Source organism: Carcharodon carcharias, chromosome 13 (genome assembly GCF_017639515.1).
Source record: "Carcharodon carcharias isolate sCarCar2 chromosome 13, sCarCar2.pri, whole genome shotgun sequence".
NCBI classification, from domain to species: Eukaryota; Metazoa; Chordata; class Chondrichthyes; order Lamniformes; family Lamnidae; genus Carcharodon; species Carcharodon carcharias.
Genome location: NC_054479.1, coordinates 126,470,405 through 126,489,001, shown reverse-complemented (window position 1 = coordinate 126,489,001; position 18,597 = coordinate 126,470,405). Strand labels below are relative to the sequence as shown.

The 18,597-nt window shown below is 41.0% G+C and overlaps 1 protein-coding gene across 1 annotated transcript in view; it reads left to right on the top strand.

Moving 5' to 3' along the window:
* snd1 (staphylococcal nuclease and tudor domain containing 1) overlaps positions 1–18,597 on the top strand; it is a 946,160-nt gene that overhangs the window by 404,563 nt on the left and 523,000 nt on the right. The window contains exon 16 of the mRNA XM_041202041.1: positions 14,978–15,087. Coding sequence (XP_041057975.1) covers positions 14,978–15,087 — 110 coding nt within the window. The remainder of the gene's footprint in view (positions 1–14,977; positions 15,088–18,597) is intronic.

Genomic DNA, 18,597 nt, shown 5'->3' with positions numbered 1-18,597 from the left:
GAGGAATAGTAGGGGAAAGAAGTCACTAGTGGGAGTGATCTACAGGCCCCATAAGGTGGTGGAGGTGGGGGGGTCTTTGAATATTTTTAAGGCAGAGGTAGATAGATTCTTGTTAGGCAAGGGAATCAAAGGTTATTGGTGGTTGATGGGATTGTGTAATTAAAAACACAAACAGATCAGCCATGATCTTAATGAATGGCCAAGCAGGCTCGGCTGGCTGAATAGGATCCTTCTGCTCCTATTTTGTATGTTCATTAGTTCATGTGTCACTAGGTCGATATCCTGGAACTCCCTCCCTAACAGCTGTTGGTGTACCTGCATCACTTGGACTGTGGTGATTCAAGAAGGCAGCTCACTACCACCTTCTCAAGGGCATTAGGGATTAGGGATTGGCAATAGTCAGCGATGCCCACATCCCACTAATGAATAAAAAAAAATTTGAAGTGTTTGAGAAATGTAACCTGGACAATATCTGACCTTCAATCAGTGAGCTCAGTTAAGAGACTAAAGGCGCTAAATCTGTTTTGCAATGAGATAAAGATAGTATCATTTGCCTGGTTGGTTTGAGTTCTGTTGCCTTCCTGATATAAGGCTGACTGAGTGGAGAATAAAATACATAAGAGTTAGAACATGGAAACCACCATTCAGCCCAACCAGTCTGTGTCAGTGTTTACCCTCCATATGAGCAAATAGTCCTAATCACATTTACCCACCTCGTTCCCATGTTCTTTCAAACCCCTTTTTCTTCAAGCACCTGTGTAATCTAAACTTGAAATGTTGGCAATATTTCTGCCACAACCACTAACCCTTGAGATGGTTCCAGTCTCAAAACTCTGTAAAGTTTCTCTTGCTCTCTGTTCTAAATTGCTTGGGTTTAATTTTGTACCCATGTCCATAACTCTTGAGCCCACAACTACAGGAAACAGACTGCTTTTATCCCGTGTGCTATCCTTTCACAATTTAAAGACTTACACCATATCTATGTTGCCTTATTGATAAAGACCCAATTTTCAGTTTCCCCATGCCAGGCAGCATCCCAGTGAACCTGAATTCTGCCCAGAGCCTCATTAAGCTTCCCATCATGTGGATAATCACAGCAGTACACGACAGCCTGAGGTTTTTAGGTTTAATGTAGGACCATCATTACATCTTGCCTTTAAATATTCTAACCCTAGAATTCCATTTACTTTCTTGAACTGCACATATCAACCTGAAATTTGACCTGTAAATTTCAGTCTATGAACTTATACCCCCAATTTCTCTGCTCTGCCATAGCATAGGACTTACTTCCATGAAGAATATATTTAATGCTGTTATATTCCAAAATGCACTGCCTCACATTAAATCCCGTCAGCCCATTTTTATCGCATTGTCCCATTTTATCAATATAAAGATTACCATTAAACATCTGGACTAAATTAGCCTTGGGTGTTAGATTTTAATTATAATGTTTCGCTCATAAGCTAATGATTATTGAACAAGAAATACTTTGCCAAAGAAAAAAATCTGCATTTGTCAAAGTCCTGTTCTCTGAACTGTGTCACAGAGTCCAATTCTTAGAACCATGCTGCCAATTCTTGAAATCTCGTCATGTATACAGACCAATTCTCAGAGCTGGGTCACCTACAGGCCAATTCCTGGAGCTGTGTCATGTATACGGGCCAATTCTTGGAGTTGTGTTATGTATATAGGCGACTTATCAGTTGGAGAATAATGATTACACCATGGCCATCCTAAACTCGATATGGTGATACCTTTTTGAGGCAGCAACAGAAATGTAAGGAGCAAGTTATTTGCCTGTCCATTTTGGCAGACCAGACCGATGGAGAAGGATGAAGTTACAGAGGAGAGGAAATTTTAAAAGTGCCCATTTCCTAAAAAGGAAGACCAAGGAAGGATATATCGTAAATGTTTGTCATCATGACAGGTCTCTAAAGTGAACATGAGCATGTTTTTTGTACTGAACGAGGCAAAAAGGTATAGTTTCACAGGTGCCCCTGCCTTCTGGTTCTTCATGCCATTGCCAATTATTCAGGGGTCACAGAAGAGCTCTTTGGATATAGTTATCCCTGTTGCAGTGGACCTGGAATTGATTGTAGCATCCAACAGTAAGATTCCTGATTCAGTAGACCTCGGGCATTGATGCTAAAGGGTGCTGCAAATGACCCTGGAAGTAACCTAGACATTGGACCTGCTTGACCTTGTTTATATTGCATTCTTTGTGATTATTTTTACTCCTGTTTATGATTCGCAGAAAATAAGTGTTGCACTAAGTATCTGGAATGTTAACAAGCTTAATTCCTTTCACCTTGGAAATATCTTTGAAAGTTGTTTTAAGAATTAGAATGAACAATTTGTATGTGTGTGAGATTTCTGGGCAATTGAAGGAGGTAAGTAATTGGAATTCTACGCATGCTTTAAGAAATAAATAAGTTCTTAATGTCATTTTAAAGAGCTTTTCAGCGAATGCTCATGTTTTATATTGAGTGTTGACTTCTGGCAGAATTTGTATTAATAGTGCATTTCATTTAAACTTTGGTACTGCAATATTTTTACTGAATTCACATGAAATTTGAATTATAAAAATTGAAGTAATGACCCATGGTTTAATTTAACCAAGACCCAACACCTGCCCCTGCCAAGCCAATAGCTTAAGCTAAGAGATAAAAACTGCGAATGCTGGAAATCCAAAACAAAAACAGAATTACCTGGAAAAACTCAGCAAGTCTGGCAGCATCGGCAGAGAAGAAAAGAGTTGACGTTTCGAGTCCTCATGACCCTTCGACAGAACAGTTCTGTCGAAGGGTCATGAGGACTCGAAACGTCAACTCTTTTCTTCTCTGCCGATGCTGCCAGACCTGCTGAGTTTTTCCAGGTAATTCTGTTTTTGTTTTAGCTTAAACTAATATAGGTGTTGTGTAGCTAAACTGTGCAAATGACCAGGCCACATTAGTGGTCAATAGGACATAAGCCAGGGTAGCTGAAATCGATCATGCTTCCCATTGCTCATATGTCTTGGTGGAAAGTGGAATCTACCCCTTCTCCCCTCTTTTTTTCTTCTCTCTCGGGCGTTTTGGACGGAGCCCCACATTCCTCGTTTTTATCTTTTTCTAACTCTGACCCTACTCACCCTGCATGTCCCAATCAGACAGGATGAGTAGAATCAGATTGAGAAAAAGAAAAAAATGTACTCTTTATACACTTCTGCTTACCAGCAGTGCAGTACACATTTGTAAATCATTGGACCTGCGGTAAGCAACCTGCTACTATCTGAGGCGCTAATTGGTCAGCTATAGTTGGTTATATTGGGCTGCTGGCTAATTTACTAGCAGGACTGATACATTTTTTCATTAATTGGCTTTGATGACTTTTTTTAAAAAACCTGAGAAGAGGATTATTATGGTAGCTGTTGCCATTTATCAGAGTTTTTAAAAAAAATTATGTAACTAGGAGCTTTTAATTCTTTTTGTGCTTGTTTATATAGTTAGGTCAGGTATGCTTGCATCTCTGAAACAACATTCCTTCCCTGGCAGTTTCCAGGTACTAAAGGGCTCACTCTAGCATAGTGTATTCCTAATTTTACCTTTTTGAATTTGAGACAGTTCTGTTTGCCCCTCTGACGTTTTCAACAGTCCCTCCCCTCTAGCTGTAGACAGGTCTCTGCTCTTCATGTTGAACTTACTGAGCTGTTGAAAACTATAGATTATGGTTTATAGTGCCAAGTTTGGCTGATGTGTTTTTGATTAGATCTGCCTTTGTTCTCATTTTTAATCTATCTCAGATAATCCCACAAGCTTTTCAACAGCACGATGTGGTGCGGATTGTTGTATGTATTTTTGTTTTTAATGCCCTGACAAACTTTGCTACTAAATTGTACCTGTTCAAAGAAATGGGGAATCTGCCTGTTTATTATAGAATTGGTATTGAATAAAATCAGTATCCTGCTGCTGATGCTCTTGGACATTTATGGAATGGACTTCCCGTTAAAGGATTTTGTTTTAATGCTAACGTGTTCCCTAAATGCCCAAAAGTTTTCTTTAAAATTGAAGTGTTAAAATTAAAGCTAAAGACACAGTGGGCCTCTTTTTATTGTGTTTATTGTAGTGGTGATGTTGGATAAAGAAAGGCAGGCTTGCATTTGTAAAACACCTTTCACAGTCTCCGAGACCTGAAATGCTCACAGTCAATGAAGCACTTTCCAAGTGTCGTCACTATTGTGATGTAGGAGATATGGCTGTCAACTTGGAAATAGCAAGGTCCCAAAAGCAGGAGTGTGATAATGATCAGTAAATATTGGTCAGGCTACTGAGGAGAACTCCCTTGCTTTTCTTTGAAATAGTGGCATGAGGCCTTATGCATCCATGTGAGAAGGCACGTGGGGCCTCATTTACCGTCTCATCTGTACACCCCTCTGTACTATGCACCGCCAGGCTAGATTTTGTGCTTAAGTCCCTAAGCCTGAAACCTTCTGACTTGAGGCGAGTGTTGTGAGGTTATATGTTGTCTCATGAAGAGGCCTAGAGGCTTGTACGGTTGAGCAATAACTGTATTAATAACATGCACCATATACACATAAACAGTCCTGATTAGGTGCTATCTTCATCCCAACTTTTACCAGATTCACCACTACAGTACTACTCCCATGTGACACTCTACTTTATAATGTGGGTGGTACTGTTCTCCCCAGTCCTGCATTAACTCTTACAGTTCCAAACACTTTAAAATTATACCTCTCCCCCAAATCTTCACTCAGATGTGTTTACAATAATATTTACGTGCTATCCCTTCTCCCCCCTCCAAGTCTCTTGACGTTGCTGATTCAGATGGTTTGCAGGCTTTACCGCTCTTCCAAATCTTGTTCTTTTCAAGATTGGAGGAGTGGTAGTCTCAACTGCTTTGGGCTGACTTTGTTGGTCTGGAGTTGAAGTTGCACTTGGTGTTTCAAATATTTTGGTGTCGACATCCGGTTCATTTCTTGTGCTCCTTAGTGCTGTGATTTCCTTTGTCGATAATCTGTCTTCCTTGGTTGGATACCATTGGTTTATCCTTCTCCTTGCAGAGGGAATATTCGCACCGTTCATTCATGGATTGGGCTCTGGTTTTCTTTTTCAAAGGGATCTGCTAAAGTTTAAGGTTAACCTTCCTTATGTTTGTATCTTCCTCATCCTTGAGCTTAATCTGCAGTTTGGATTCAGATGCTGTGCTCTGCTTCTTTATGTGCACTTGTGCCTCCCTGGGTTTTGTCTTAGTGAGTTGGCGGTTGCTTCTCTCCTGCTTCAGGATTGATTTCATGATGTGTGTATGAGTTTGAAGCTCCAGCTTCATTGCTGTAGTTTTTCCTGATACTGTGACAACAGCTGTTTGACTCTGAAGTTTGGGCTCAACTTCAACTCCAGACCAACAAAGTCAGCCCAAAGCAGTTGAGACTACCACTCCTCCTATCTTGAAAAGAACAAGATTTGGAAGAGCGGTAGAGCCTGCAGACCATCTGAATCGGCAGCGTCTGCTCCTTCCCCTCTGTTTTTTCTGTTTTATGTATGTTAGTGCTCATCTAGAAGTTTGGCTGGTCTGACTGAAGAGTACTTTCTGCAAAGGAGCTGGAATAACTGCCTCTGTAAAGAGGTGAGGACAATTCCGAACTGAATCGCAGTTAAGATTATCAGCACTGGTGGACCTCTCAGGAATCTCCAGTTCAGTGTAGTTGACTACAATGGTTGTTTTGACATCTTCTGTTTTGAGGAGGTTGAGGGCAATACAGGCATCTCTGCTCAGGAGAGAAAAGGGTGATTGTGGATGACATACAGAATTTCAATTATCTGCTTGTTGCCGCACCACTGTTGCTTTTGAATCATGCCTATGACCGGTAGCTGGCTTTTTCCAGGACTAAACAGTGGCATGTCTGTCGTCTTTGTCAGAGCCTTTTAGCCCTCGTACCCGATCCAAAAGAACCATCACACTGGCTCCTGTGTCTAACTTGAAATCTGTGAGATGACCATTTACAGATATGTTAGCATTCCAAAATGTGAACCACGAATCTTTGATCTCCCAAGAAGCATTGTTGGACTTTTGTGTGGCTCATCTATCTCATTAACTCGTTTTGGATCCTCTGCACATCTTTCCAAAGTGTCCCAGGAGGTTGCAGTGAAAGTACTGCACACTGCTTGCATTTGTGAGGTCTTGCGGTGCCACAGCGCTGACATGGTCTGCCACCATCTTGTGTTTTGCTTCAATATTGCTTTTCTTCCTTGGGAGTCTGCTTGCCCTTTTGTTGCTTTATGAGCTGGGCTGTAGGGATTGCTCTATACCACGGTTCAACTTTGCCACACAAAATGGATTGATTTTGCAGGCGGGCTTCCGATTACCTGACGATTTGGATGACTTTTTCCAAAGCCAGATCTTCCTAAGTTGGAGTACATCCGAAAGAGTGTTATCAGCCACTCCCAGTACTATTCAACCTGTTATGAACTCTGACTTAAGGTCACCATAGAGCAGCCTTCAACCAATTTGTATAACTAATTTATGAAAGAATCTATGGGTTCCCGCGGCTTTTGGTTTCTCTTGTTAAATTTTGCTCGCTATCAAAGGACTTCATGAGCTCTTCAAAGTTATTGGAAGATTAATTCATTCCATGTCTGGCAATTATGTCGTCGACTATTGGGCATACTAAATATAGCTGTGTATTCACTTGTTCAGCCTCTGTTTTCTTGTTCAAGCCTGCTGCTATGATATACCTTAAAAATCATCATCTCCATAATGCCCAATTTTGTGCATGGTCTGGCCCTTCCATCTGCCTTAATTGGTCTGGAGGTGTTGATATACCATCCATCGCTGTTCTCAGTACAGGGAATACAAATTAAACTTATTTTTCTTTCTTCCTGCGCTTGTCGTGATTTGATGTACTACTGTCATGGTTACTGAGCTGTGTTAAACTTCAGCAATTCTGCCGAAAATCTTTTGAACTAATCCTTTAGGCCAGCTGGTTGTTTTCCAGAGCTTGGGGAATAGAATTGAAGCTGATTTTATTTTTTTTTTTGCTCTGACTTTTAAAAAAATTTTTTTGGTTTACACATGTTATGGTGCCAACTCAGGATCCAGGCTGCAGCGTTCTTCAGGCCATGCTTGTTAAACAATCGGTCTGTCAGTGCTGCCTGATTATAGTGCCAAATTTAAATGTTTATTTCAACCTTTTTTGGAGTTTGCTCACCGTTTTGCAACCTGGCTAGGTTTTGATTGGGTCTTGCATTGGACCTCCACATGCCCTGGAGTGCTTTTACATTGCAGAGTGTATCTTTCTTCTGCCCTCCTTTTGATCGGGTCTTGCAGTGGACCTCCACGTGCTCTGTTGGAGTGCTTTTACATTGCACAGTGGATCTTTCTTCTATCCTTCAGCCTCCACGCCTGTAATGGAGCTTCTTAGGCGATCTCCAACTGTGTATTTGAGGTCTTCAAGTTAGGCGCACATCTCGCAGGCCAGATTGCAGTTCCCTTACTACTTCATTCTTAAGAATTTTGGGTTCCTTCACCTGCTGTCACCATGTTGTATCATTATATGTCTCATGAGGAGGTCTAAAGTCTTGTATGTTTGAACAAGCAGTATTTTTTAATAACACAACTATATATGTATATACAGATACAGTCCTGACCAGGTGCTATCTTCATCCTGACTTTACCAGACTCACCGCTACACCCTGCTATTCCCATGCAACCCTTTGCATCAAACTGTGGGCAGTACTGATTCCCCAGTTCCACATTAATGCTTACAGTCCTGGACAACTTAATACTAGCACCTTTCATGTCATTGGGATTCCTCAAAGCCATTCACAGCTAGTGAAGTCCTTTTGAATTGTAGTTGTCATTTTCTAGGCAAACATGGCAGCCAATTTGCACATAACTAGGCCCCATGAGTATCAAATGAAATGAAAGGAGCCATTGATCTATTTTTGGTGTTTATTGAGAAAGGAATGTTGACCACCAATCCTAAATCATATTCTCTTTCTGAATACTTTGGGATCTCGTATATCCACTTGAGCAGACAGACACCAGATATAAAGAAATAAATCTTCAAGTTATTTACATTGGACAGCTATTTACTGATTTTCGCCTGTTATCAGAACAATCAATCTTTTTGAATTCAATGTAAAAAAAAAATCTTGTTTAACCCTTTAGACTATTTAAGATATAAAGATTGCCCATTGAGTGTCAGCGTGGCTTGGTTGGTCATACTCTTGACTGTGTTGCAAGTGCTGTAATGATCCCAGCTGATGTTAATCCTGGGCAAATTAGATCCTAACTTTTTTGTTTAGAAACCATGGAGAAAAGTTACTGAACAAATTCATAGAAGTCTGCTGATGAACTTTTAATGGAATAAAATGTTTGTTAAACAAGAAAAATGGACTATATAGTACATCAGACAAAAAAGTTGGAAAGACCTCAATGCAAACACAAGAAAATGATTCAAACTCACATTATCCCTTTTACCGCAGTAATATCTTTACAGACACATACAAATTCAGAAAGATAAAACAATTTACAATACATCTTATACTCTTATATTCAGGGTAAGTATGAAGTACATGTGAATCAACTGTGGTCAGACACACCACACTCCAAAGTAACTGACTGATGTGACCAAAGCAGATTCTATGGATTTCTCAACAACCCACCCAGACACTTGTCACACTGTGAGCCATCTGGTTTCAGTGAAACTCTGCCTTTCTCATTAGGGTTTCCAATCTCCATGTTTGAAGAACTCGTTTTGGAATTCTCTCCAAACGTTGCTCCCACTCTGGTTTCAACAATAATTCATTCAATTTTGCCTCCCAAGATTCCTTTCCTCTGGAGTGCATTCACGCTTCAAGCACTCTTTCAGATCTTTGGTTGTGCCAAGCAGAACACCACTACTCCAAAGGGTGCATTTGTCCTTATGGCCTGCAGCACGGAGTCACCAACTTTTGGCTGCCCTCTTGGGCTCTTCTGGGCTTCCCTCAAGCCCACTTTGCTTCCAGTCTGTTCCCCACAGCTCTCTTTAACTCGGAGCCTTTTTCTCTGCTCCTGTCATTTATTTTGACTCAGTTAGATCTATCTCTGATCCTAGACTTTGTCCCTACTGGGACTTTCTTCTAGGACCTCTTTCTGCCCCATTCCCTGTTTTGGGACTACCGCCTTAGTTTGGGACATCCCCCTGTCTGTCTCCCAGTGTCCTGCGCCCTGGGACACCTCTTTAATATTACTTTGATTCCAGGTCACCTGACCTGTTTCGCACCATTTCACCCCTTTGCTTCCTTTTCTTCTGTGTCTGTGCACAGTGTTAGAATCACATCTCTTTAAACAGGGTTTTACTTTTTATTGTTTGGATGTTGGAGGCTGTCCGAGAGTTGTTTTTATTTAAGGGTCACAAGTTTACCTTGGAACTATCAGCAAGCAGGCCTCTTTCAAGAAATCACTTGAGCTATATGGTACTTGAGAAGAGTTTGTTTGTTTGTTGTGAGCAACAAAGAACTTTATAAAAAGCTGGAAGACAAAAAGGCAATCACATGGCAGAGGCAAAAACTTAAGTTTGAACCTGTGGTTTTGCTTTCAGTCTTGTTGGGAAAAGGCTGAGAACAGAAGGCTACTGTATTAATTATGGTTTTACTCGGTGTGTAATGTACCTTTTAAGAATAATGCTTGTTAAGGACGATTACATGACCTGTAGTAACCAATAGGGGGGGTAGTGTGGGCTACCTCAGCAGTTAGTATATAGAAAGAGTTGGAGTTGAAAGCACACATGTAGTTGCTGCTGAGTGTTTTGTAAATAAACTTAAATTTTCCACCCAAGAAGTGTATGCAGATCGACTCTATCATTAATAGCAGCAATCCGGCCACCCTTACAACAACCTGGCGACGAGGATAAAACAGGATTGTACTGAAGAAATCAAGTTAAAAAGAAATTGGAACTATACCTCACCCAGTGATTGTAAGGAGCAAGTTCCATTAGAATTGTAGAAGTAATCCCCTCAAAATGCCACAAGTTGGGAGAATTGATTCTTTTGAACCAGCTATGGACGACTGGTCTCATTACGTAGAATGCCTCACGTTCTTTTCAAGTGAACGAGATTAAGGAGGAAGAGAAGAAGTGAACAATCCTCTTGAGTACTTGTGGGAGCAAAACCTATGGTTTGATTCAAAGTTTGATGGCACCCAGTACCCCAGATTCGAAAAATTTCCATGAATTAATGGACCTTATGAATGGTCTGAACTTTTCCAGTTGAGAGCAAGTGGGTTATCAGAGCTACTTCGAAAGTATGCCGCCATCTTCAAGGACGAGCTGGGGAAAATCCAGGGCCCGCAGGCAAAGATTTATGTGGATCTGGAAGGGTCATTTTCAACCAAAGCCCTTAGTCACAATACAGAAGTTCAGCTTTAATTCCTGAAATAAATGCCTGGGTGAAACAATTGCATGCTATGTGGCAAATTTTGAAGCAGCTTACGGAACATTGTGAGTTCGGGTATGACTCAAAACGACATGCTGCGAGATTGTTTAATATGTGGTGTGAAAAAATACACTATTCGGAAAAGATTATTGTCCGAAGTGAATTTGAATTTCAAGAAGCCATTAGAGATAGCATTAGCTAAGGAAAGCGCAGTAAGAGATTCAAAAGCAATACAGGTTGTGCATAATGGTGCTGTCCTCCGCATCGGGCAGGAAACCCCAGCCGAAAAGGGTGCGAAAATGCAAGACTCTGCCGAGAAGCAGGAAACAGTCCCTGCTAGCCAAAGAATAAAGAAAAAAGAACTTAGCAGCAAAATCAAAGAATAATTTTGATTGAGGTCGTTTTTAATTGAGCAGTCGTTTAGCGATTGGCAGTTTAAAAAATTTGGATGCTACTATCATCACATAAATGAACATATGATGAGGCAGTGCAAGGAAAGATTCAAGCAGATTTGTAAACAAAAGAAGCTCAATGAAACCCACAATGTAGAAGAGCCTGAAACACAAATTCAGACATTTACTCGTTGTTTAATCTGAAAGCTGGAAAGACTGAACCAGTATTTGTCACGGTGAAAGTAAATGGCAAACCTGTTAGACTGGAAGTGGACATAGGAACTTCCACTGCAGTAATTGGGGAACATACCTTAAGATAATGTTGAACATCAATTAAGTTTAAAAGAAACGGCTGGCAAGCTCAAAACATATCCAGGTGAAGACATTCAAGTGAAAGGCATAAGCAGAGTAACTGTCCACTATGGAAGCCACTCAGCAAATCTACCCTTGATGGTGGTAGCAGCTGAAGGGCCAGGCCTCCTAACGCAAAATTGGTTAAAGGAAATTAAGTTAGAATGGTCTGAACTTTTCCAGTTGAGAGCAAGTGGGTTATCAGAGCTACTTAGAAAGTATGCCGCCGTCTTCAAGGACGAGCTGGGGAAAATCCAGGGCCCGCAGGCAAAGATTTATGTGGATCTGGAAGCAACCCCTCACTTCATGAAGGCGACACCGGTGTCATATGCACTGCGAGAAAAAGTCGTCACTGAACTGAACAGACTGGAGAAATTGGGCATTGTACAACCTGTTCACTTCTCAGAATGGGCAGCACCCATAGTCCCCATCCTTAAAATTTGTGGAGACTATAAACTGACGGTTAATAAAGTGGGTAAGCTAGTCAGGCACCCCATTCCAAAAATCAAAGATCTGTATGCCAAGCTGGCAGGAGGAACAATGTACACAAAGCTTGACATGAGTCATGGTTGAACATATATGAGGTGAAGTCACCAATGTCGGCTGCTACATTTGAGAAATTACATCAGAATTTTGTCATCTCGGAAGTAGTCGTTGCTGATAACGGCACGGCATTAGGGACCTTGGTGTGCATATCCACAGGTCCCTGAGGGTAGCAGGGCAGGTACATAAGCTGGTTAAGAAGGCATATGGGATACTTGCCTTTATTAGCTGAGGCATAGAATACCAGAGAAGGGAGGTTATGCTAGAACTGTATAAAATGCTAGTTAGGCCAAAACTGGGGTACTGCATGCAATTCTGGTCCCCACACTATGGGAAGGATGTGATTGCACTGGTGAGGGTGTAGAGGAGATTTACCAGAATGCTGCCTGGACTGGAGGGCCTGAGCTATGAGGAAAGATTAGATAGGCTGGGGTTGTTTTCCTTGGAGCAGCAAAGGTTGAGGGGACACCTGATAAAGGTGTATAAGATTATGAGGGGCATAGATAGGGTGGATAAGAAGGCACTTTTTCTGTTAGTAAAGGGGTCAATAACCAGGGGGCATAGATTTAAGTTAAGAGTAGGTTAAGAGGGGAGCTGAGGAGAAATCTTTTCACCCAGAGGGTGGTGGGAGTCTGGAACACTCTGCCTGAAAGGGTGGTTGAGTCAGAAACCCATGTAACATTTAAGAAATATTTAGATATTCACTTGCATTTCCATAGCCTCCGGGGCAATGGGCTAAGCGCTGGAAAATGGGATGAGTATTGTCAGAACCTTGTTGACCAGCGCGGAGACTTGGGCTGAATTGCCTCCTTCTGTGCTGTAAATGTCCGAGTCTATGAGGCATTTACAAGTGCCGAGTTTCAATATTTATCAGCCGGTATGGTATCGCTCATGTAAAAACTGCACCGTACCACTCTTCCTCAAATGGACTGGCTGAAAGGGAGGTCCAGACATTCGAGGCAGGCGTGAGAAAGCTTGGTAACCAAGCTAGCTTGCATTCTTTTTCATTACAGCACTACCCCTCAAACAACAACAGGTGCCACACCTGCGGAGTTATTGTTGAAACGCAGTCTCAGGACCAGATTGAGCATAATAATGCCGAATTTAGAGAGGAAGGTGGAAAAGAGTCAGGGAAGCCAGAAAACTAGACACAACTGGCACAGTCACGAGAGGAAATTTACAGTACGAGAGACGGTATACATGAAGAACTACGGAGAAGGATCAATGTGGTTACCAGGTGAAATAAGTGCTGTGACCGGACCTCTATCTTACCACGTGGAGATGGAAAGCCGGATCATCCATAAACATGTGGGCCATTTAAGGAAGTGGGAGACAAATCACCAAGATTTGCTTCCACCAGTGTACATGACTGGCTCTGTGTTTCCTGTTGAGGATACTCAACCCAGGGCAGACATGCCTGATGTTCCCTTAAGAGTTGAGGATTCAGAACTGCATGTGTCCACCGAAGCACCTAATGTTCAGGCAACTCTGGAAAAGGAGGTTCCTGATAAAGAACCTGAAGTTGTGGAGCTGCGACTTTCCACATGTATCAGGAAACCACCTGAAAGATTGAACTTGTAAATTCCTTACCCAATGCAAATATTATGTTGTTTTCAAAAATATGTACTTGAAAATATACTATGTATAGCCAAGTTAAAGGGGAGGAATGTAGTAATTACAGTTTTGTTTTAGTGTGTAATGTACCTTTATAAATAATACTTAAGGAAGATCACATGATCGGTAGTAATCAATAGGGAGCAGCGGGGGTTACCTCAACAGTGTAGAGATAGAGCCGGAGTTGATAGCATGTCTAGTTGCTGCTGAGTATGTTGTAAATAAACTTAATGTTTCCACCCAAGAAGTGTCTGCAGATCAACTCTATTATTAATAGTAGCAACTCAGCCACCCTTACAACAGCTACCCTGACTAGCTCTCTCTCCCTTTCTGCTTTGTGAAACCATGTGCTTCTCAGCCTGTAGCCAGGTAATTCTCACCTGAGTATAGTTTGTCTGCATAACTTTGGACTTGCTAGCTGAGATAGGAAGAATTGGCCCAGCTATATTGTCCTCCATGCTGAAGCATCATTGGTGAACTTCAGATAGACAGCATTGAAACTCTGTGAACTTTAATTTTTTTTCTTTCTAAGAAAGTTTTTTTTCCCATCCGCCTGACTCTGCAGAGACTACTTATGTGTCTTTTGTTTGTCTGTGTGTGTGCTGGGCAAGTTTAAAATGGTTAGTTAGTTACACTTCCAGATTACAATTGTGTGTCAACTAGTTCTTGAAACTTTTTAAAAGGAGTTTTGTTTTAAAATAAATTAATCATTCTGAGTTTTTTTGAAAGAAGCCTGGTCAGTCTCTCTTTCCTTTTGGGCACTAGAAGTATAAGTACACAATCGGCCATTTCGGTGAGAAAATTAAACATTTAAATTAATGGTATGGCCTGTGGAGTAGTAGGACTTCATAATTCACACACTCCTCCCATCCTGGTTGTAACAAAAGGACTGGTTCCCGGCCTAGAGAACATAAAAAAAACTAACTGTGCATGTGCGGCCATTTCCTAGCCAGAGCCTGTGCAGAAGTCCCGGGGCCCAGCGGGAACTGTAATTCCAAAATGGCGACTGCCAATTTAGCTAAATATTTTTGAGTTTCATCATGGTATTGTTCACAGTTTTGGTCTCCTTATCTAAGGAAGGGTATACTAGCCTTAAAGGTGGTGTAGTGGAGGTTCATTGGATTGAGTCCTGGGTTGTGAACCTTATCTTAGAAGCGATTTCATGGAATGAGCTTATATTCTCTTGAATTTAGAAGAATGAGAAGTGCTGTCATTGAAATGTTAAACTCTTTAGAGCTTGGTAGTAGAGTGTGAGAGGCTGTTTCTTTTGGCCTGAGAGTTCAGAACTAGGGGTCATTGTCTCAGGATAAGTGGTCAACCATTTTAAAGTGAGAAATTTCTTCTCTGAGGGCTGTGTATCTTTGGAATTCTCTGCCTCAAGAGGGCAATGGGTATTTAGTGCATGGATATATTCAAGACTGAGCGTGATAGAGCTTTTGGGCATCAAGAAGTGTGGGGGAAAATCGAGTTGATGTAAAAGTTCAGCAGTGATCTTGTATAGCAGATCTGGCTTGATGGGCTGTATGGTTATTCCTGATCCTACTTCTTATGTTCTCATCCTGCCTGGTCCCTTTGTGTGTGTTGTTCAAACACTAAATAATCTCACAACTGGGGCATTTTCCTTTTGATTTCTATCATTCTCAAGTACTTTATTTATTGTTTCAGGTATCGAGTGCCCTCGTGGATCTCGGAACACTCCTGCAGGAATCCAGGAAGGGGAACCATTCAGTGAAGATGCCACTCAATTCACCAAGGAGCTGGTGCTGCAGCGTGAGGTAGGGGAATGATTCTCTTTCGATCTGCATTTTTCCCCAAATCTCTGTTGTATCACACAGATCAAATGTTAGAACAATTTCACGTGGCTGAGAGAAGATTTTAATTGCAATTGAGCTAATGTTGAAATGCAGGGGAGTTACACAAATCTCATTGTATGCTTGAAAGCTGAATTTCAGAGTGAAATTTTGATGTAAAATCCAAGGATATACTAATTTGTGAGATTTTTTGTTTTCCTGAGCAGCATACATTGCTGATCACAGATGACCTAACCTGTATGCATGTGAGATGCATGAGACCAATATATCTTTCATTCTCTTTTGTAGTCTTTGTCTTCTGCTAACAAAATGCCTCCCCCTCTCTGATTCTACAATGGACAAGATCCCTTAAATTTGCTGTTTTCCTCCACCTGCTCTCCCTGCAAACCACACCCCCCCCCCCCCCCCCCCCCCCCCCCCCCCGCCCCAAGCACACTGTTTTTCAGTTTAGTTATGCACCTATGGTCAAAAAACTTGCTGTAAGTGGAAATCACAGATGTAACTGCAAAGTAAACATTCTTTGATTCTAGGGGAGAGGTGCTTATGCAAACTTAACTTCGTTAATTTCATTCTAATTTCAGAATCTGTTCATTTGACTCTTTTAACTAAATAGTTGTATTTAAGTGTTTCAGCAATATTCCTAAATCCTGCTTGACTTTGTTTATTTCACTACCTAATGCTAGTAAGCTTGTTGAAGAGGAAGTATCCCTGCTACAACATTAAATAAATTTTGGAGTGTGCAGATACCATCTTCAAGGAAACTGTCTTAGAGCAGTTGCTGATTATAAAATGATGTAATGGATGCAGTCAAGAATGCACTGTAATGAGGGCACTGTTTCACAAATTCGGTTGCCTGGAGTGTTGAAGATTTGGGAAAGACTTGCACTTCATAACAGACAAGTCATAAATTTCCCATTGTACCTGATTCAGCAACCCTAGCTCACCGTTCATGAATGAATGGGCTTCAATATTCAGAATTTTTAGCTGTGCATCAGTGTAAGGAAGCTTCCTTGGGTTTACCATTTAAATGACTGGATTTTGGAAACACATTAAGCTCGTGTCATCTGCGGTCATGATGTTCCAACATATGTCCGTCTCCCCCCCCACAATATGTGGACAGACATATTCAGCTAGATTTTACCATTTGAACTTTAAGTGGGTTGTGGAAGGGGGGAATCTGAAGGAGAAAAGTCCCTATACAAAGCAATAGCTTTTATCAGAAGATTATAACATGAGAGATAAACTTTAATAAATTGAGTGAGGTGAAACATGGTATAGGATGAGTAATGTTTTGTTTTTGGCTAACTATTTTATAGTCCACGGTACCCTATCACATTACATCAGCTTCTGTATGTTTGGCTTGGTCTTTTGATTTGACAAATTGCATGATGTTGGCCTTGTCCTTGGTGCTGAAAGTTCTATGGCAATTAAAAGCAACCTCTGTAATTCACATTTGCAGTGTGAGCTGTTCTGGTGTTTTAAAGTGCAATAAATTTTGGCAGCATGATGGAACAGAGCAGTTGCACAGAAGCTTTATTAGGAACATTAGCGAGTCTTCAGCTTCTCAATATCGGTGAATTCTTTGGAACAGCATACCAAGCAATCCTGTGTAACTCTGTGACTTTTTTTTGTCACATTACTGTAATATCCCTTTGTTGCAGTGGCAGGGCGAGGGATAGAAAATTTAGTAAACTCATGTTGTATCCTGCTCTAATGCTGTTGGGCTTCTGTGATGTTGGGGAAGAGATGGAGGGGACCTGGGGAAAGTTCATGCTCTCTAAATTAGTGACCTTCCCCTGACGTCTATTTAATATCATAAGAAGTCAAACAGCGATTTCATAGTATTAAATCTGGGTTTATGCCTAAACCTCCATGGGTGGTGATAATTACTTAATTGTGACTTGTTGCCATCGAGTAATTTGCCTGTTTGGCACTGTGATGACGGTTACTTAGAATGATGAGGCAGTGGCAATTTGGATAGTGATTTCTTGGACAAAGCTAAGGTTTTGTGAGTTTTTATTTATGAACTGTGTCCTTACTTCAAGTTTTTCCTGATGGACTTGAAACTATCGAATTACAACTTAAGGCCGTTGTGTAACTTTTTCCTTTTTAAAAAGTAAAGAAGTCTCCTGGAGGGTAAGCAGAATGATGAATGGGATCAAAGTAGCACAACTGCCCAATATGTGGAATGTTGATTGTCAGCTTTGTGAACATCAGGTGTTGCTATTAATGAATTTCAGTGCAATTGTGGCCGAAACTAATTGTTGCAGCATTCTGGTCCACAGCTGCATTTGAGTTCTTAATTTTCCTTTGCTCTGGAACCAAAATAAATGGGTCTTGGATCTTGGTGATTTTCAGCTCCTTGGCAGAACTGCACCTTTCAGGGATTGAACATTGCTGACTTTTACACTGAACTAGTTAGATTTTTGAAACTGCTACAAGTTGCTTTTAACCAGCAAAATTGGCAGAGGGTCACTGAGACCAGAGAATTGATTGCATGGCTCAAAGGTTGGTGTGGGAGAAGTAGGTTTCAATTCATGGGGCACTGGCAGCAGTACTGGGGAAAGAAGGAGCTGTTCTGTCACTTGAACCTGGCTGGGACAATTGATGTGGCGAATCAAATAACTAGGGCTGTATAGGGCTTTAAACTAAATATTGGGGGAAGGGTTCAGGTGAAGGGAAATTAGAAGTTTAGGGAGAATGGACAAGGCAATAGTGCAAGGTAGATATATGGGTAATGATAACCAGAGTGTGATAGGGAGGGACAGTGTGTGAAAACATAAGAATGCACCTGCAAATAGGGTCAGAGGAAGGAAAACGGGTAAAAAGACAAATTTAAAGACTCTATCTGAATGCACACAGCATTTGTAACAAGATACATGAGTTGATGCCACTAATTCGAAATAAATGGATAACCTCTGATGGCCATTTCAGATAAGTGGTTGCAAGGTGACCAAAGTTGAAAACTGAACATTCAGGGGTGCTTGATATTTTGGAAGGATAGGCAGAAAGGAAAATGAGATGTGGTAGCTTTGTTGTTGAAATCAGGAGAGTAGTGAGAAATGACCTTGGCTCAGAAGATCCAGATGTAGAATCAATTTGGGTGGAGATAAGAACAAGCAAGGGAAAGACATTATTGGTGGGAATAGTCTAAAGGCCCCTAATAGCCTAAATAAATAGTAAATCAAGAAATCATAGGTATGTAAGCAAGGGACTGCAAGAATCGTGGATAATTTTAATCTTCATATAAATTGGACAAATCATATTGGCAAATGTAGCCTTAAGGATGAGTACATAGAATATATGCGGGAGAGTTTCTTAGAACAATGCATTAAGGAATCAACCAGAGGACAGGCTGTTTTATACCTAGTAATGTGACAGGATTAATTAATCTCATAGTAGAGGATTCAATATGGAAGCATAATCATAACAGGATAAAATGTTACATTCTGTTTGAGGATGAGAAATTTGGGT